We start from the raw sequence: 18960 nt of genomic DNA on the forward strand, positions 1-18960 counted from the left end.
TGCGAAGAGAGATGCAACTCTAGAGGGCGATCTTTTGGACCCTCCTTCACCCGGATTACTTCCCCCCCTGCTTGTTTTTGATTCTAGGCCAGTGTATACACTCCAGGTTTTCCCCCCTCTCATAGAAATTGTATCTGAGTCACACACAAGGTTTCTACCCTTCCACCATGAATGCTGAATTTGAAGTGGAGCATTGGGTACCAGCCTAATGGCCACCACTTCCTTTTTGGAGCTCTGCAAGCAAGGGTAGAACTCTTAGACCAATCCCCTCCCTCCCTATATGTGCACACAGGTGTGCTCTTTTACATTTGCTGAGGGTGAAACCGTGTATGATGCCAAGAATTGAGGCATCTGCCTTTGCTTGCTGCCTCCTTTTGTGTTGCAGCTCTTAAATGCTCCTCCTTCCCTCCTTTGCCTCCCTAAAATATTGGGGGTGGGGGAGATGTTGCTGCAGATCAGCTTGGCTTAGGTTAAGAGGGTCTGGGTTTCCAAGGAGGCCAGAGTCGCAGGGAGGGGGCTGAGGGTTTTGCTTGCCGCATAAGGGATAAATGTAGCTGCCTGGCGCTTTCTGAGAGGATCAAGGCATAATGCATGACGTAAATAGAGGGAGCCATGAGGGGCTGTCTCTGTCTGGTTTCAGGCCCCTGATCCTGGAGGCGGAAAGCCAAACTGCCAGGAGGTAATGGGAGCCAGTGCAATGTTCTTGGCTGGCTGATTTAGGGACAAAGCAATGTGATTTATTTAGGGACAAAACAGGGGGGGGCAGCTTTTGGGCCTGACCATATTTTAAAGCCCTGATCTTTAAATTCTCTGTGTATCCCCTTCCACTTCCTGCCTGTCATCTTGCTTGTTTACAGTGCAATTCCATCCGTATCTCTGTTAGGTTTTTCTTTAAGATTGACATGGTCAATGGTGCTACTCGGAGATGTGTGTTTGTAGCCCTGATCTGAATGATAGCACACCTGTGAGCTTTTGATAATTTGAGTAATTGGAGGCGGAGTTTCCTTGCCCTGAATGTGGCAAAGTGATTGGGTAATTGATTATTTTGAAAATTGTATTTTAAGTTACCCAAATGTTTCATGAGTTTGTGTAGTGTGAGGTATAGAGGAATGGTGCTAAGAGGGGTGTATTGTATTGTATTGTATTGTATTGTATTGTATTGTATTATGTATATATTCACAAATAAAAAGAGAGCAAAGATATTGTGGACAAGTTTGTTCTTTCGTCGACCCTGCTGCTGCTGCCACTCAGTTGGTGCGAATGCCCAACAATCTCCTCAGAAGTAAGTTCCACTGAGTTCGATGGGACTTCTTCCTAGGTAAAGGTAAAGGGACCCCTGACCATTAGGTCCAGTCGTGACCGACTCTGGGGTTGCACGCTCATCTCGCATTATTGGCCGAGGGAGTTGGCGTATAGCTTCCAGGTCATGTGGCCAGCATGACAAAGCCGCTTCTGGCAAACCAGAGCAGCACATGGAAACACCGTTTACCTTCCCGCTGTAGCGGTCCCTATTTATCTACTTGCATTTTTATGTGCTTTCGAACTGCTAGGTTGGCAGGAGCTGGGACCAAGCAACGGGAGCTCACCCCGTCATAGGGATTCGAACCGCCTACCTGATCAGCAAGCCCTAGGCTCAGTGGTTTAACCACAGCGCCACCTGGGTCCCTAGGTAAGTGCATAAAATTGCAGCCCCAGTGTGTGAGATTGTTTTAATCCTTTTTTGTCAGCCTGCTGCTACTTACCGAAGTTCATGGGATAAGATGCATTAGGACTTGGTTTAGGGAGCTTTTCTACTAGTCAGAGGTGGGAATGGAAAAGTGTGTCTTGAGAAACAGGAGCCCCTTTTAGTGGTCTACCTTCCCCACCATTTATTTTCTTTTTTCATTATTATTAAGAGTGGAGAATTGAAACCTGCAGCTCTTCCGCATGCTTTGGCAGGCCCTGGGTCATCAACCTGTTGCTCAAGATGGAAGCTGCCCCTGTATCTGGCCTGCCCACCAACCTCGACTTTCTGCCCTTGGATGCAAAGCAGGCCGGGGTTGGTGAGGCTGCTACCCATGAAATATTTACCCATCTGAAGTGGGAGTCGGGAAAAGCCTTAAGTGAGCGTTTTCTGCTTGGTCTTGCACAATGAAATATTTAAACAGTGTGAGAACTGGGCAGTGTTCGTTCCGGAAAAGTGGCGCTTGGATAAGGTTGACTGGGTAGAGGTTGGCAGCGTCGGGGCCATGGGGCAGAATGGGGCGCGCAATGTCTGCTTTTTTCTTGGGAAAAAGCCATGTGCAACAGCCTAGATGGGAGAGAGAGATACCCATGAACACCAGGGAGCAGAGGACACCTGTTCTCATGCTGTGTTTTGATCTCCCTCCACCCTCCTTTCCAAACTTTCTTTGTTTGAGTGGCGGCCCTAACCCTGAGCCCTCTGCCTGGGCTGTGCATGGTTGCTGGCTTCTGCTGGGGAAGTGCCAGTGAGGCCAGGCTGGGGTCTGGGGCCCAGACACCCCCAGCGCCAGCCAGGCAGAAAAGGACAGGAAAACACCAAGATGGGCCGCGGTGGCAAGCCCCTGATGGACTACTCTGCCGCCTTGGCCAAGGCGGAGCAGGGATCCCTGTGGAAGCCAGTGTCTGCATGGTTGTGCCCCCTCAGAATTTTGATCCCCCCGCCGTCTCATGCCATGCCACTGTTTGGAGGAGCAGAGTGAATCAAAAGCGGGATGGGGAAGGCAACAAAAAAATGGGTCAAGGCGAAGGAAATAAAACATTGTGTGAGTAGAGAGTTCAGGCAGAGGTGGGAAGGGAGGGGTGTTCTGGAGAAAAGGATGCTCAGAAGGGGAACTTGGCTGAAGCGAAGTGGTCCGAGTCTGGTCCATTTCTGGATGGGAGGCCACTGGCGAACTTTCCTGTATGTCACTTGGAGTTCCATGATGGAAGAAAGGCGGGATATGAAAGTGCTTAATATACAGGGTGAACCTGCATGATTTGCGTGAATGAATTCTGAAACATGCCCCCGCCCCATTCTTGATGCAGAATGGCCATTTTTATGATCTTTCATTTAAGCGAGGGTATGGTATACGCAAAGGGACCCAGGTGGCGCTGTGGTTAAACCACTGAGCCTAGGGCTTGCTGATCAGAAGGTCAGCGGTTCGAATCCCTGTGACGGGGTGAGCTCCCGTTGCTTGGTCCCAGCTCCTGCCAACCTAGCAGTTCGAAAGCACGTCAAAGTGCAAGTAGATAAATAGGAACCGCTACAGCGGGAAGGTAAACGGCGTTTCCATGTGCTGCTCTGGTTTGGCAGAAGTGGCTTTGTCATGCTGGCCACATGACCTGGAAGCTATACGCCGGCTCCCTCGGCCAATAATGCGAGATGAGCGCGCAACCCCAGAGTCGGTCACGACTGGACCTAATGGTCAGGGGTCCCTTTACCTTTACCTATGGTATACGCAAGGCCTGGTTCTCAAGCAGGTGAGAAATCTCATGGACTTTAAATAACCAGCTGAACCTGTTGACTGTAAGGTCACTCATCAAATCCATTCCTTGATAAAGGAATTGCCAACCCAGCGCCCACAGGAACCATGGCACCTGCAAAAGCCTCCACTGGTGCCCCTGGGCCAAGTGCCTTAGAAAAACTCTGAGCTTTCATATTTAAAAAAAGACCTCTTAGAAAGTAAAGGGCTCTTAACCGATTTCTCTGAAATACAATTGTTATCAATACCTTTTATATTTTCCCCGGTACTGAGGAATGCTGTTTATATGTGTGTGTGTGAGAGAGATTTCTAAAACAGAACCAGCAAACCATAGCTTACTTCATACAGTAAAAATAAATTGGTGGGGGTGGTTGTCCCTCTAATTTTGTGTTGGGCCACGCTCCCCATGGCAGCCATTTTGCATTATGCCATGCCCCAACCATGGCAGCCATTTTGTGACTGTCGCCCCCAGCGCTCTCAAAATTTGAAATGTGCCCACAAGCTTGGTGACACCTGCTGCAAGAATTCCTGTCTGGACAGAGGCAGTTCACTTTTTGCCAGAGTAACTCTGATATTTTTTTTTAACACTTTCCTCAGCGCAGAAGGGGCTTAAATGCAGCCTCTGTATACTAACTCTTTCTTTAAGACTCTGTTAACTGCCTTCTGGAACATGCTCAGGACATCAATTTTTGAGCCTTTTCTCTAGGCTTACATGCCATGTCCTTGGGGTTTCTACATCCTATTCTTTAAACCATTCTTCTGTACTTGTTCAACAAGGCAATGCGCTCTGTTGGAACATCCTAGTCCATTTGAGAGCTAATTTTAGCACATTTTAAAGGGGGGCGGGTGGGTGGTGTATACAATACCTTTTGTAACAGTCAACATAGATTACATTTCTGCTCTGTTGCATGTTCTGAATATGAACTGTTTAAAAAATAAAAATATTCAGCTGAAGGAGTTGTATATCATATCCCTAAACACGGAAAGCCTGTATTGCTGGGCGTTTTTTATTTAATGGCAGTATTAAAAGCTAACCTCCATGGATGGGGGCAGTATACCTTGAATACCAGCTGGGGGGAAAGCACCAAGGCAAGACCACCAGCTTCATGACAGGCTTGTCAAGTACCCAGAGCAGCGGTAGTCAACACTGGTGGGAGTCGGCATGGATTAGCCCAGGCATGTCAAACCTGCGGCCCTCCAGATGTTTTGGACTACAATTCCCATCTTCCCCAACCACTGGTCCTGCTAGCTAGGGATCATGGGAGTTGTAGGCCAAAACATCTGGAGGGCCTCAGGTTTGACATGCCTGGATTAGCCTATAGATAGGGTATTTGTGGCACCCCGATATGCCATTAGACTTCAGCTCCCATCAGTGCCAAGCAGCAGTGCCATTGGTCAGGGATGTTGGGAGTTGGAGTACCCCAACATCTGGAAGAAACCCAACTTCCCTATCTGATGTAAGGAGTGGAACCTGGATTGACCCAAAAGCATGGCAAGTTTTCCACAGGAGGTGGCAAGACGTACTGCCAAAACACACCACACTCCTCCTTCCCCCCATAGAAGGCAATGGTTCCTATTGACTTCTGAAGGACATGCCAGCTGCTTCAGGTAGAGTCTAAATGGTTATAGGAAGCTGCCTTATTCAGAGTGTTTTGTGTCGTCCACCTACGCTGAGTGGAAGTGGCTCTCCAGGGCTTTGAGAGCCAGTGTGGTGTAGTAGTTAAGAGCGGTAGACTCATAATCTGGGGAACTGGGTTTGCGTCTCCACTCCTCCACATGCAGCTGCTGGGTGACCTTGGGCTTGTCACACTTCTCTGAAGTCTCTCAGCCCCACCTACCTCACAGAGTGTCTGTTGTGGGGGAGGAAGGGAAAGGGGATTGTTAGCCGCTTTGAGACTCCTTCGGGTAGTGATAAAGCGGGATATCAAATCCAAACTCTTCTTCTTCTTCCTGGACAGGACAGTCCCAGCACTAAGTGGAGACGTCAGGACTAGAACCTGGGACCTTCTGCATGCAAAGCAGATGCTCTGCCCCACAGCCCCACCCTGCCCTCTGCTCTTGTTCTCTGCTGCTGGAGCGGACAGTACCACTCCATTGGAGCTCTACACTTCTTCTGTGTGCCCTTTTACTCCTCCCTTTCCCACCCACCCCAAGGCAACAGGGAGAAAACACCAAGCAGGCAGTTGCAGGCTCGCCAGCTTCTCAAACAGCTGTACTGTAGTTGTGCAGTGTGATCTGCAAGACATTGGGACGTGATCTGCAATTTACTTCTGCTGGTGGGGGCAGAAGAGAGGAGACCAGCTATTGGCTTCTGCTGCTAAAGTTGTTGCTAAAAAGCACAAAACAGGCTAGTCTTTTTCTGGTCATCTGGCAACCCAAAGAAGTTGGCTAGTCAGCGGTGGGCAGGAGGGAGAATCCAGCTTCCAGTTCAGAGATGAGGAAGAGCCTGGGACCCTCCATTACCCGTGTTTGCATTCATGGGATTGTTGTCTATCACATGACTGTGTATGTTTTGACTCCACACAGTGGGAAGTGACGAAGACAGGATGTTTGGGTTACTGTGTTTCCTGAAGTGGGACTATTGTCCTTTGTTCTTTCTCTTTGCTGCCTGATGCTAGAGAGAGAGGGAGCCATGTTGCAGTACTCCGTGTGTGTTTATATGTAAATAAATGAAGATTAGCCAAATGCTGAGTTGCTGAGATCTGTTACGCAATTGCACAAACTGTGGATCCGTAAGTTGGCATCAGTCGCTGTGATGTTTGGGATGAAGAATGCTTTTGAAGCTCCCAAACGTTCGACCAGGAGGGAGGGAACATGCCAGCCGGGCATGTGTCTCTGCCAGGGTCCTACTTGTGAGTAAGAGATCCTAACAGGATAGGCAACCTAAGGCCCGGGGGCCGGATGCGGCCCAATCGCCTTCTAAATCCAGCCCACGGACGGTCCGGGATTCAGCGTGCTTTTACATGAGTAGAATGTGTGCTTTTATTTAAAATGCATCTCTGGGCTATTTGTGGGGCATTGGAATTAGTTCATTTTTTTCTTCTAAATATAGTCTGGCCCATGACATGGTCTGAGGGATGGTTGCCTGACCCACGGCTGAAAAAGATTCTAAGGTTCTTTGACAAGATGGTGCTCCACCCCAATTTCATGTACAGTGGTACCTCTACTTACGAATAACTCTACTTACGAATGTTTCTACTTACGAATGGAGCTCCGTCCGCCATCTTGGATGCGGTTTAGATAGGATTTTTTCTACGTACAAATTTTTATATAGGGTTGCTTCTACTTACGAATTTTTTGTCCCAATGCATTCCTATGGGATTCGACTTACAATTTTTTTCGACTTACAAATGTGCATTCGGAACGCATTAAATTCGTAAGTAGAGGTACCACTGTAAAAGCAACCAGACTTCATTTCAGCACTGGGACAGCACCCTCCACCACAGTCGAAGACAGCAAGCATTCAGGTCTCTCCTAATACTTTGCCAGTGCCCCCCCCCCATCTGCCATGATATGCTGCCTGAGGGCAGGGCTGTCTCTGTGTATAACCACCCATGCTGTAGCACTGAGCAGCAGCCTCTCCAATGAACAACCACATCCCATCGTTTCCCTCCACAAACACACTTCTTTGGCTCCTCCCTTTTGGCTCCGCACTTGCTTTTGATACAGGGCAGACATCCAGTTTGGCTGCCCACACTGCTTCCTTTGGCACCATCCCCTGGGAGGGGAAGCAAGCGCAGAAGCTGCTTTGGCAACAGCCCTATCCCATAGGCTTCCAAGCGCCGCCATGGCAGAGCTGCCAAGAGCGGAGGCACATCCGCTGCCTGGAGCTTCGTTTCCCCCCCACCCACCCATCCTGACTACTTTGACAGCCACCTCTCTGCCTAAGCTGTTGGCCAGCAAGAACAGGAAGCATGAACTGGAAGCACGCTTGGTCACCCAAAGCCCAGCACCATCTCTCCTCTCATGTTAAATCTCTCTCTCACACCACCACACAAAAAAACCCCACAGGGAACTGACAAAACTGGGCAGGGATCAAGAACAGATGGCTCTGAATTGGGGCACAATTGGGGCGCCTGAATGGAAGAAGAAGAGGGGTGGGAGGCAGAGGTGCATAACCCTCTTTATTTTGTTGGATTCCCATCAACCAGTGTGGCCAACGGTCAAGGGCAGGGGTCAGCAACCTTTTTCAGCCGTGGGTTGGTCCACCATCCTTAGGTTGCCTACCTCTGCCTTAGAGGGATCATAAGCGTTGCCTAGTCCAACCCTCTGCAGTGCAGGAATCTCAACTAGATCATACAGGACAGGTTGTCACCCAACCCCTGCTTAAAAACCTCCAAGGAAGGAGAGTCCGTTCCACTGCTGAACAGCTCTTACTGCCAGAAAGTTCTTCCAGATGTTTAGTCAGAATCTCCTTTCTTGCAAATTGAATTCATTGGTTCAGCTCCAGAGCAGGAGAAAAGCTTGCTCCATCCTCCACGTCATAGCCCTGTAGATATCCTCCTTAAAGGTAAAGGGACCCCTGACCATTGGGTCCAGTCATGACCGACTCTGGGGTTGCGGCACTCATCTTGTGTTATTGGCCGAGGGAGCCGGCGTACAGCTTCCAGGTCATGTGGCCAGCATGACTAAGACGCTTCTAGCAAACCAGAGCAGCACATGGAAATGCCGTTTACCTTCCCACCTATTTATCTACTTGCACTTTGACGTGCTTTCGAACTGCTAGGTTGGCAGGAGCTGGGCCCGAGCAACCGGAGCTCACCCCGTTGCAGGGATTCGAACCGCTGACCTTCTGATCGGCAAGCCCTAGGCTCTTTGGTTTAACCCACAGCGCCACCCGCATCCAGGGGCGTAGGAAGGGAGGGGCGATGGGGGTACTCCGCCCCGGGCAGTGCGATCCCAAGGGCGCCATGGCGGCTCCCCGCCCCGCTCCCAGAACGCGCACCAGTCCCGCCCTCGGTGCCGGAGCATGAAGCTCCACCAGTGCCCGCGTCAATGGGCAGGGCTGATGGGAGTTGTGTCCCAGTAAACATCTGTAATGCCACAGGTTCTCTACCCCTGTTGCGCTCGTGCCTCGGTTTGGGCCCTCTCTCTGAATGCCCTTAGGTTGCAGCTAGGGGAAAAAAGCAAAGCGGTGTTGTAAAAATACAGGTTTATTCCCCAACACATGCCCACCCCAGCCCCTTCTGTTGAGCTTCACCCCGCAAAAAAACCCTCCCCCCTCCCATTCCCCGCAATGGTTGTGCCCATCCTTTTCTTCGGTCATGTGGGCCCCATGGTCAGTTCTGTGTAGCTGATGTACATCACCTTAGGGAGACCTGCAAAGGACACAAAATAGGGAGTTGTTAGAGAGGGGTGAGTGTGGGGAGGGATGGGTCACGCTGGGACCCTGAATGGGAAAACCTGCCTACAAGGGGGGGCTGTTCAGTTTCTGGAGGAAGGACTTTAGGACAAGAACCTGGTTCATAACCTGGGGGCTTTCACAGGCGAACGTGAAAAGCTCTCAACAGACTTGCAGCCCAGCTGTTTATATCAGAAATGGAAACACTTCAGTCTCCCAAGTGTTGGATTTCCTCTGTCATCATCCCTGACCATTGGCTGTGCTTCCTGGGGCCGATGGGAAGTGGAGTCCCAACAAGATCTGAAGGGCCAATAGTTTCTCCTACCTACGCCAACCCTGGCTCTAGACGAATGGGTCCTTGCCCATATACACTCTGCTGCCACCATGCTTTCTGTGGGATTTGATCCATGAGAGGCAGTCAAGTAGAACATTCCTAGTAATGCTAGAGAAGACATGCGAGGGAATGTTTGGCCCAGCCAGTCCAAACTTCCTGTTCCTCCTGGTTGGAGCATCCTTCCTTTTGCATGTGATAGAAGGTGGGTGTGACGTAACCTGTCCAGGTAACAAAAAGACGAGTCACGCAGCACACCTTCCTCTTTTTTCTTCCTTTTTCGTTTGGCCTGCTTCTAGCTAGGACTGCTCTGCTAGCTCTCAGCTAGCAGAAGCACTGGGATTATTCCCCCATATGGAATAGATCCACATGTACAGTACATATTTGTAATTAAGTCTGCCTTCATGAATCCAACTGTGAACTGATGTGAGTAAACTTATTTTATTGAATAAGATTTTTGTGTCTTTATTCTTTTAAGAGGGATTCAAGGGAACTTACCAGGAATCTGAGAGAGATAGAATTGTATAATAGTGAGAGGCTCACACGAGCCTGCAACCAGCTATCTGCTTTGCATATAAAAGGGGGAATGTAAGTCTGCTACCGGTACATAAAGGAACTTGCTAGCACAAGTTAGGAAGGATATCAACAAACAATGTTCCCACTCCTGCCACCTTGAACATTCCCACACTTTCAACCTGCTGTGATAACTCAAAATAAGTTGTGGGGACCCTTTGGCTCACCAGATGTTGCTGAACTACAACTCCCACAATCCCTGGCATTTGGCCATGCTTGCTAGGGCAGATGGGAGTTGTGGTTTAGCCACATCTTGATGTTGGGGGGGCAGAACTTCCCCACTCCTGATCTAAAACACAGCAGAAGAGGTGAGATTCTTGGGCAGTGGAATGGGTGAAAGCTCGGCTTGCTTTTCAAAAAAAGCCATTAGGTAAGCCATTACTACACATTTCTCAAGCTCACAACTAAACAGACCCTCCATGTTCAAATGCCGTACTGTAGCATACCCCTGAATGGCAGGCAGTGGGAACTAACTCCGGGGGAAAGGGGGGTCCTGTATGTCTTGCTCTGCTCATGGGCAGCTAAGCACTTGGGGCTGGCTGCATTTGGAAGCAGAGTCTGGATTAAATTTCCCTTGGTCTAAATCAGCAAGGGAATCCCCATGTTCTTACAGTTGGGCCAGGTATATATATATATCAATGAATATTAAATTGGGATGGCAGAAAGTTGGATTCCTGCCCCTCTTTCAATGCATGCAGTGGGGATTTGAATCCCCACTGGCTTGAGCAGAGGCAAAATTGGGGACGGCTTTTCTTTCATGTTCATTAAGCTATTGTTTCGTTGATTTGTTGTTGCTTTAAGTAAAGGATGTGATCTTGAGAATGTGGGCGAAGTGGCATCTCCGGGGACAGAGCGAGAGGGCAGAGGCAGCATGAACAGGCAAGGTTCCTGTGTCTCGCCTTGTTTCTGTGCATTGCTTGGTCAGGCGTGCGCTCTTGGCTGTGAGCGCTTGCCATCTGCTCTGGGACATCCTCACCCAGAGGGTGGCTATTAATATTCCAGAGCCACCCCCGCCCAGTTTTCCCCTCGAAGGCCAGTGTGCAAAGGGGCTCCAGGCCTGCTTGCAGCTATAGGAAAACGCAACAGGAGTGAATCTGCTGTCTTCTCTGCTCGCGCTCGGGAACGCCACACAGGAGCCCTTGGGGAAGCTTCCAGGCCTCCGTGAGGTCCTGTTCATCTTCGGTGCCTGAACTTCTGAACACAGGGGTGGGAAGCCTTGAGCCCATGGGCCAAATGGGGACCTCAAAGGCTTTCTGTTGGGCTCCGGGGTCCTGGCCCTAGCCCACACACCCACTATTCCTGCTTCACACTCTTCTTTGGAGTTTTTGCCTGGCTGGAATTTGCCCTTGAACTCTGATCGTGCCTCTTGCTTGTCTGGATGGGCGACCCAGAGGGGTGCATGTATGCTGGGATGTATGTGTGGGCAGGCTGAAGCCCTGCCCATCTCCTATTAAAGTGGGGGTGGGTAACGTTTCCAGCCCAATGGCCAGTTTTCCCTTCTGGGGAAACATATGTCAGTGGTGGGCTAAGCCAAAGGCAGACGTGGGCAGAGCAGCAAATAAAGATGACTAGTTTCCACCTGTCGTGCTGTTCCAGATGCCTGCTCAAGATAAATTCCATTGCAGCAGGCCTGCCCTGGCACGTAAAGAAATTGTGTGTACAGCAGGACCTCGGTTTAAGAACAGTCCTGTTTACGAACGATCCGGTTTACAAACTCTGCAAAACCGGAAGTCGTGTCCTGGTTTGTGAACCTTATCTAAGAACGGAATCCGAACAGTGGAAGGGCACTGGCGGCAGGAGGCCTCATTAGGGAAAGTGTGCCTCGGTTTAAGAACGGTTTCAGTTTAAGAATGGACGTCCGGAACAGATTAAGTTTGTAAACCAAGGCACCCCTGTACTCGTATTTAATTTATGCTGATTTTTACTTGTATGTTGATAATTGTTTTAAGTTCTACTTGCTTTGCATTTTACGTGTACTGCATAGGGTTCACATTTGATTAAGCAGTGAATAAATGATTCTAAATAAAAGGGATTCCAACTCCTGTCAGTTTATCAGCCAACACAGCCAAAGGCCAGGGGTAGTGGGAAAATTTGAAGGAACGCAACTTCCTTGTTTTCCCTGGTCTTTGAAAAGGACAAGGGGGCATGTCTATTCCAGGCTTGCAAGGAATGATGGCAATAACTCCAGGGTGGGGGGTAGCACTACCAACTCAAGCACGTTGAAGTCACATTATGTTTGGGCTTCAACAGGCTTACTGTAAACGTCTTGAGGAAGTTTGAGATCCCCACAAACTATCAGGAAGACAGTGAGGTTCAGCTTGCTTGAGAGAGCGAGCATGGGACTCTCAAAGCCCGCCCCCGTCCTTCCTTGTCCCCTATTTCTACTGCAAATTCCCAAACTAGCAAGTAGCCCTGACTACCTATCAACTAACTATTGTACCATGCCTTTCCAACAGGAGAAACCAAGGGCGATTAGATGAAGGCCCTGAAACTCTCCTCAGCTCTTCAGGATTTCCTGTTAGGTCTAAAAACCTAAACTGATGGATCAATCAAGGAAAATGTCAGTTGATTAATTGGTAAGGCCCATTTTTACTGATGGAAATTTTTTAACCAGTGGGGCTGAAGTTTAAGAGCACACTTCCTTTCACGTCAAGGCTATTTTGGTTATTTTAGTGTTAACTGCAATGAGGGACGAGAGAAAGAAAAAGATCAACATTGGCCTTTCTTCCAAACAACCGGGGGGGGGGGGCAGAAAGACCCCGTTTCTGTCAGGCCCAAAGGCACAGCAGTGGTGGTAATGGGAGGAGTGGGAACACCTTGGGGGTGGCAGAAGGGAGGCGGGTGGTACTTACAGGGCAGGCGGAGGTCAGTTGAGGGACACCAGGAAAGGGCCACCGAAAGAGAAAATAAGACAGCGATACCTACTTTCTGGCTACTTACTGTCCGGCTTCTCGTCTTTGCTCTCGCCGTTCTGTGCCCCTTTCTGCGAGAGCCTCGTGGAGGCGTTGACGGCCGTGGCCGCTGCCTTGAAGCTGCGCTTCCGCTTCTGCACGTTCTGCTCCGGGTGGAAGATGATCACGTAGACTTTGGGCACGTAGAGCATGCCCAGCGATACGTAGGCGCTCAGGCTCATCGAGATGGTCAGCGTCGTCGTCTGAATGTAGATCTGGCAGGGAGAAGAACAGGAGGCTGGCCAAGAAAGAAGGAGGGCTATCTTCTCCCTCTACCGGATCGGGGCCGCTTTGTTCAGCCTGGACACTGAGGTCCAGCTCCGAGGGCCGTCTGGCAGTTCCCTCACTGTGAGAGGTGAGGTAACAGGGAACCAGCCAGAGGGCCTTCTTGGTAGTGGTGGAATGCCCTCCCATCAGATGTCAAGGAAAGAAACACCTATCTGACTTTTAGAAGACATCTGAAGGCAGCCCTGTTTAGGGAAGTTTAAAATGTTTGATGTTTTGTTGTGTTTTTAATATTATGTTGGAAGCCGCCCAGAGTGGCTGGGGAGGTCCGGCCAGATGGGTGGGGTATTGTTATTGTTATCATCATACAATTGTGGGGGGGGGGCAAACCTCATCCCAGCCTGAATCATTTCAGGTTTTGAGTGCTTCCTGGAGTTTCCAAAAGCTCTGCCTGCAGAAAACTAGCACAGCAAGGTTCAACCCAGCCTTCTCTCCTGATCTGTTATTTGTTGAGAACCAGGGAGGTTTTTCAAACCTGCAGCCCAGAATGATGCAGCCCAAGGAGAGCTTCACTCCCTGATTCTGTCGATTGTCCAACTGGAGCACAGACAACCTGCGACAGAGAGGTGGACCGTGATGGGTTTTTAACATGCCCTGCATGCATTTAATTGATGTTTGCATGCCTAAGACTGTTGATGTCAGCGGACTTAAGGCCCTTCCAGAATGGTGCTTTATTGTGGGCCCATTCTGCAACACCTTCTTGATGCAATAATAGTGTATTAGTGGCAGACCAGGGACCCAGGTGGCGCTGTGGTTAAACCATTGAGCCTAGGGCTTGCTGATCAGAAGGTCGGCGGTTCGAATCCCTGTGACGGGGTGAGCTCCCGTTGCTCAGTCCCAGCTCCTGCCAACCTAGCAGTTCAAAAGCACGTCAAAATGCAAGTAGATAAATAGGAACCGCTACAGCGGGAAGGTAAACGGCGTTTCCATGTGCTGCTCTGGTTTGCCAGAAGCGGTTTTGTCATGCTGGCCACATGACCTGGAAGCTGTACACCGGCTCCCTCGGCCAATAATGCAAGATGAGCGTGCAACCCCAGAGTCGGTCACGACTGGACCTAATGGTCAGGGGTCCCTTTACCTAGTGGCAGATTTAATCCGCTTAACTAGCTGTTCTGTGATGCTTTCTCAATGCTAACACATTATTGCTATCCGGAGGGGCTCTAGCAGGAGCTCCCCCCAACCCCCGGCCTCAAACATTCATGGTTTGAAAAGTTGCAGGATTTTAGCAGGAAGTGACCGGATATGCACAAATAGGAAATGAAGCCGTGTAACAACCCCAAAACTTTTGCAGGCAGGCATGGCATTTAAAGCAGGATTGTGTCTGACTGCTCAAATCATCCCTGATATGGAAGTGGAGAGGCCAGCTTCTCCAAATGATTGAGGGGGCCTGACATAATGTCCTGACACTGTGCACGGAGCTCTCTGAATATGGAGGGGGGCAGCCTCCTAAAAAAAGATTGGGGGCCCATAGTGCCTTAGCCCCCAGAAGCTGGCACCCTTGCCTGGAAGGGGCCCTAAGAGACAACCAGCTCAGCACTGGATCAGGCTGTCTTGGGTGTGCCATGTCAGCTCATAGGAGTCTGCCTGAACTACTGAAGTCCCTCGCACCCCAACCTTTCGAGAGCTAAACCTTGTCCCCCCACCTCTGCCCTGGATTGAAATCAGAGGCATGCCTCACCTTTATACCAGAGAAGGTTCACTTCGGAAGTGGGGCAGAGTCAGGATTGACCCACCTGGAGAGAAGTCTGCCTCGCTCACTACATGAGTTGCCGAACTGGGTGGGAGGCAGAAAGGCTAGAGGACCGGCTGGTGCAGAGATGCGCCAGGCAGGCGCATTGCGCTCCTAGGCAACCATTAATTACTGAATGAATGTAATTTATCATGGCACCCCTCGCAGCTCTCTCGCTGCACACCCTCTGAGAGTGACAGACTCGAAAGTTCAGGAAATGTTGTGACATTTAAATCCCAGGAGCACAGAACCGGAGGAAGGCTTGTGGGTGGGCCATCGGTCTACGTTCCCGCCCTGCTTGCTTTATCGCATTGGTATTCCTCCCTCCAGACAGATCAGGGCAGCAGATGTGGAGTTATCCCACCTCTTTCCTCACAACAACCCTGTAAGGTTGGCTAGGCTAAGAAATAGTGACCAGTTCAGGGTTAACTCAACAAGGGACAAACCAGTAGGTATTACATATGCAAATGTGGGTAATAAAGTCTTGACTAGAAATTGGTCACTCTGTCAATTTTGGTTTCTCTTCGTTTTAAGTCCTCGTGAAAATTCACCAGCACGTTAAGTGTGCATTTATCCTAATATGAACAGTTTTGTATGCAATTTTCTCTAATATACAGATTTTTTACAAAGCAATTTTGCCTAATAGAATGCATTTCTGTGAGTTGTCTCCACTAACGCGCACTTTTATGTGCACTTTCCCCTAATTATATGCATTTTGGTAACCATTATTCGGCTAGATAACTGCATTGCAAAATTCGGAGAAATGCAAATTTTGAAAGGTTCTTTGTGTTTCAGTTCTCATATTGTTTCAGAAAGTGCCCACCCCACTACCCACCTGCAGTCTGAATTGGTACAGCCCAACAAGAAACGTTTCATAGAGAGCCTCTGCCTGCCTGTTTGAGCTCCTCGGGCCAAACCATACAATATATAGCAGATGCATGAACAGTCTCCCGAAATGGGGCGTTCTGGGTTTGTTGTTTAACTGAAAAGACAGAGGGTTCCTGCATCCTTTCCCTGAGGAGGGAAAGGCAGCCTGGAGAGGGAAATTTTTGACTGGACAAAAGGCAGAAGGGGAAAGCATCCCTTCCCTTTCTGCTGCTGTTTTCAATAACTTCTCACATGTTATCCTCTAGCCAGTGTGGTGTCATGGTTAGAGTGTTGGACTATGATGTTGGGAGAGCAGGGTTCAAATCCCCACTCAGCCATGAAGCTCACTGGGTGACCATGGGCCAGTCACCATCTCCTAGCTAACCTACCTCACGGGGTTGTTGTGAGAATCAAATGGGGAGGAGAACGATGTACCATACCTGCCAAGTTCCTGTGGGAGAAATAAGGGACCTGACCGGAAGTAGAAGACCGGAAGTAGCGCTGCCGCCATTTTGGAACTGGGCGGAGCATGCTCAGAAGCGGCTTTTGATGCTGCTTTGCCCAGTTCCAAAATGGCCGCCTCGCCAGAAGTCGCACTGCAGCCATTTTGGAACTGGGCAGAGCTGCATCAAAAGTCGCTTCTGAGCATGCTCCGCCCAGTTCCAAAATGGCCACCGCGCCAGAATAAACCGGGGAAAAACAAAAAAATCCGTTTTTTCAGCTGGGGACAGCTAGAAAAATGGGGGTTTCCCGGGGAATACGGGAGACTTGGCAGCTATGACTATGTACACCACCTTGAGATCGTTGGAAGACAAAGGTGGCCTCTAGATGTAATAAATAAGTAAATAAATAGCTTGGTCCTTGTGCACTGCTTAACCCGACCCCTGCCACCCCTGATCAGGTTCCCTTTCCTCTACATCCCACTTCTTGGCGTGGCTGTTCCCACCTTCTCTGCTGACTGTGCTGTGCCAAAGAAGATGGGCACAAAGGCTAGCCAGACGATGCAGGTCGTGTACATGGTGAAGCCAATGGGCTTGGCCTCATTGAAGTTCTCTGGCACACCGCGGGCCTTGATGGCATAGACTGTGCAGGTGACCATCAAGATGATACTGTAGCTGAGGCAGGAGATGATGGACAAGTCTGACATGTCACATTTGAGCACCCCCTGGGCAAACTCTGGGTTGGGTGTGCGCTGCTCTTCAAAGTCAATGATGCTGTGGGGAGGGGCGACCCCCAGCCAGATGACCACAGCCACGACCTGGATTGAAATGAGGCTGAAGGTGATGACCAGCTGGGAGGTGGGACTGATGAATTTGGGTGGCGTCACTGACTTCTTGCCTTGCTCAAAGATGCGGTAGATGCGGTTGGTTTTGGTCAACAGAGCAGAGTAGCTAATGGACATGCCCAAGCCCAGGAAGAGGCGCCGTAAGGCACAGACGCCAATGCCAGGCTCCGCAATCATCAGGAAAGTGATGGTGTAGATGAGAAAGATCCCCGTGAGCAGCACGTAGCTCAGCTCGCGGCCAGAGGCTCGGACGATGGGCGTGTCGTTGAAGCGGATGAAGGTGATGATGATGAAGAGGGTGCCAAGGATGCCCAGCATGGCCAAGAAGATGGGCAGGACGGCCCAGGGGGAGCTCCACTCCAGCTTGACGATGGGGGTCGGGCGGCAGGCTGTGCGGTTCAGGTTGGGCCTCATGTCGAAGGGGCACATCTCGCAGTTGAACTCGTCCAGCTGGTACTGGTAGCCATCGCAGAGTTCGCAGTGCCAGCAGCAGGGCACGCCCTTCACCATCTTCTTCCTCTCGCCGGGATTGCAGGGAAGGCTGCACACGGAGGACGGGATCTCCTTCTGGCCGCCTGACCACTGCATGTCATCAATCTATAGAGGGAGGTACATAAACAAGATGGGAGCCACAGAGGAGTGGTTTCCAAACTGTCCCAAGGAACCCGAGCATTTCCAGGAAGCGTATCAGGGATTAATCTCTCCAGATGTTGGCTCTCCAGATGTTGGACTCCAGCTCCCATCAACCCCAGCCAGCTCAGCCAGTGACTAGGGATTATGGAAAGTCCAGCAACTTCTCTGGGCGGTCAAAGGTTCCCCGTCCCTGGATGAACCAGTGAGAGGACCAGTATTTGGGGACAAGCTTCCCTGACAGAGTTTACTGGGCATCTTCTGCAACGTCATCCAGGCCAAAGAGGCCCAACCTGTGGAGGCCTTCCTGTGAACCGAGTGTATCGCAGAGCATGCCCCAGAATGCTTTGTAACAAACAGGGGGGTCCATAGTAGACTCTCAGGGCTTCCTGAGCACCTAAAGGTCATCGTGGAAAGTATTTCTTAAAAGCAGAACACTTTTAAAACACCTCTGCAGAGAAGGGGATTTCAGAATCCTGAAAACCGTGCAGTTCTATTGATAACAGCTTGATTTTATTTATCACATTTGAATCTCCCTATTCCTACTGTGAGTTCAGGGATGTGTTCTTTGGTACAACTCCATTACATTTTGTTCTAACCTGCCTTGGGACCTCAGGGTGAAGAATGAGTACCCGTATATTCCGGCGTATAAGACGACCCCCAACTTTTCCAGTTAAAATATAGTGTTTGGGATATACTTGCTGTAAGAGAGAGGGCTTGCAGAGAGCAGCCTACTCTGCTTACTTCTATCAGCTGGGAGAGCAGTGGCGAGAGCAGCAAGTCTGGGAGGGAAAACCAGGAACAGGAAGTGGTAAAGAAGGGTCCAGGGCTCTGTAGAATCCTGGAGGCTCAGCTCCAGGCTGGGAGCAGGGAAGCAGGGGCTGGAAAGGAGGGGGTAGGTAGAACAGCACCTCAGGAGCCTGGTTTGGGACCACGGAGGACCCGTAGAGCAAGGAGGAGGGGCGTTTGGATGCCCAGTCTTAAAAGGGGGGTCAGAGCCCACGAGACGCCATTGTGGGCTTCTGCCCCATGTAGAGCAGACATGATTTGAGACATCTCACCACTGTATATAGCATGCACAATAAAACTCTGGAATCCAGAGGATCTGTGGAGTGTTTACTCGGGAGTAGCCAACACCCGTCTATGACACTCGCCATATAAGAAATACGACCCGGCGTATAAGACGACCCCCGACTTTTGAGAAGATTTTCCTGGGTTAAAAAGTAGTCTTATATGCAGGAGTATACAGTAATTTATTGCATAGTCAATGAAGCAGAAGTAGACGTTTTTCTGGAACTCTCTAGCTTTCTCCATAATCCAGCACATGTTTGCTATTTGGTCTCTGGTTCCTCTGCCCTTTCGAAATCCAGCTTGCACTTCTGGGAGTTCTCGGTCCACACAGTAATTTAATAATAATATATTAATAATTATTCATGTGGCTGTGAGTCCTGGGAAACCTGCTGGCTTGTTCCCACCTGGCCTGAGAGGGCAGGGCCCTCACTGG

The 18960-nt window shown here is 50.0% G+C and overlaps 1 protein-coding gene and 1 long non-coding RNA gene across 2 annotated transcripts in view; one reads left to right on the plus strand and one right to left on the minus strand.

Annotated features, from left to right (window-relative positions):
* Window positions 1–8726: 8726 nt before the first annotated feature.
* Window positions 8727–18960, minus strand: part of LOC118097743 (metabotropic glutamate receptor 6-like) — a 33569-nt gene continuing 23335 nt past the window's right edge. The window contains exons 8-10 of the mRNA XM_035140933.3: window positions 16488–17423; window positions 12650–12875; window positions 8727–8782 (exon numbers count right to left, since the gene is read on the minus strand). Coding sequence (XP_034996824.1) covers window positions 8727–8782; window positions 12650–12875; window positions 16488–17423 — 1218 coding nt within the window. The remainder of the gene's footprint in view (window positions 8783–12649; window positions 12876–16487; window positions 17424–18960) is intronic.
* The window catches only part of LOC148683350 (uncharacterized), a 135677-nt gene continuing 126140 nt past the window's right edge, over window positions 9424–18960 (plus strand). The window contains exons 1-2 of the long non-coding RNA XR_015947223.1: window positions 9424–9562; window positions 12166–12285. This is a non-coding gene — a long non-coding RNA (uncharacterized LOC148683350). The remainder of the gene's footprint in view (window positions 9563–12165; window positions 12286–18960) is intronic.

The sequence above is a fragment of the Zootoca vivipara genome, chromosome 15 (assembly GCF_965207765.1).
Source record: "Zootoca vivipara chromosome 15, rZooViv2.hap1.1, whole genome shotgun sequence".
In the NCBI taxonomy this organism is placed as follows: domain Eukaryota; kingdom Metazoa; phylum Chordata; class Lepidosauria; order Squamata; family Lacertidae; genus Zootoca; species Zootoca vivipara.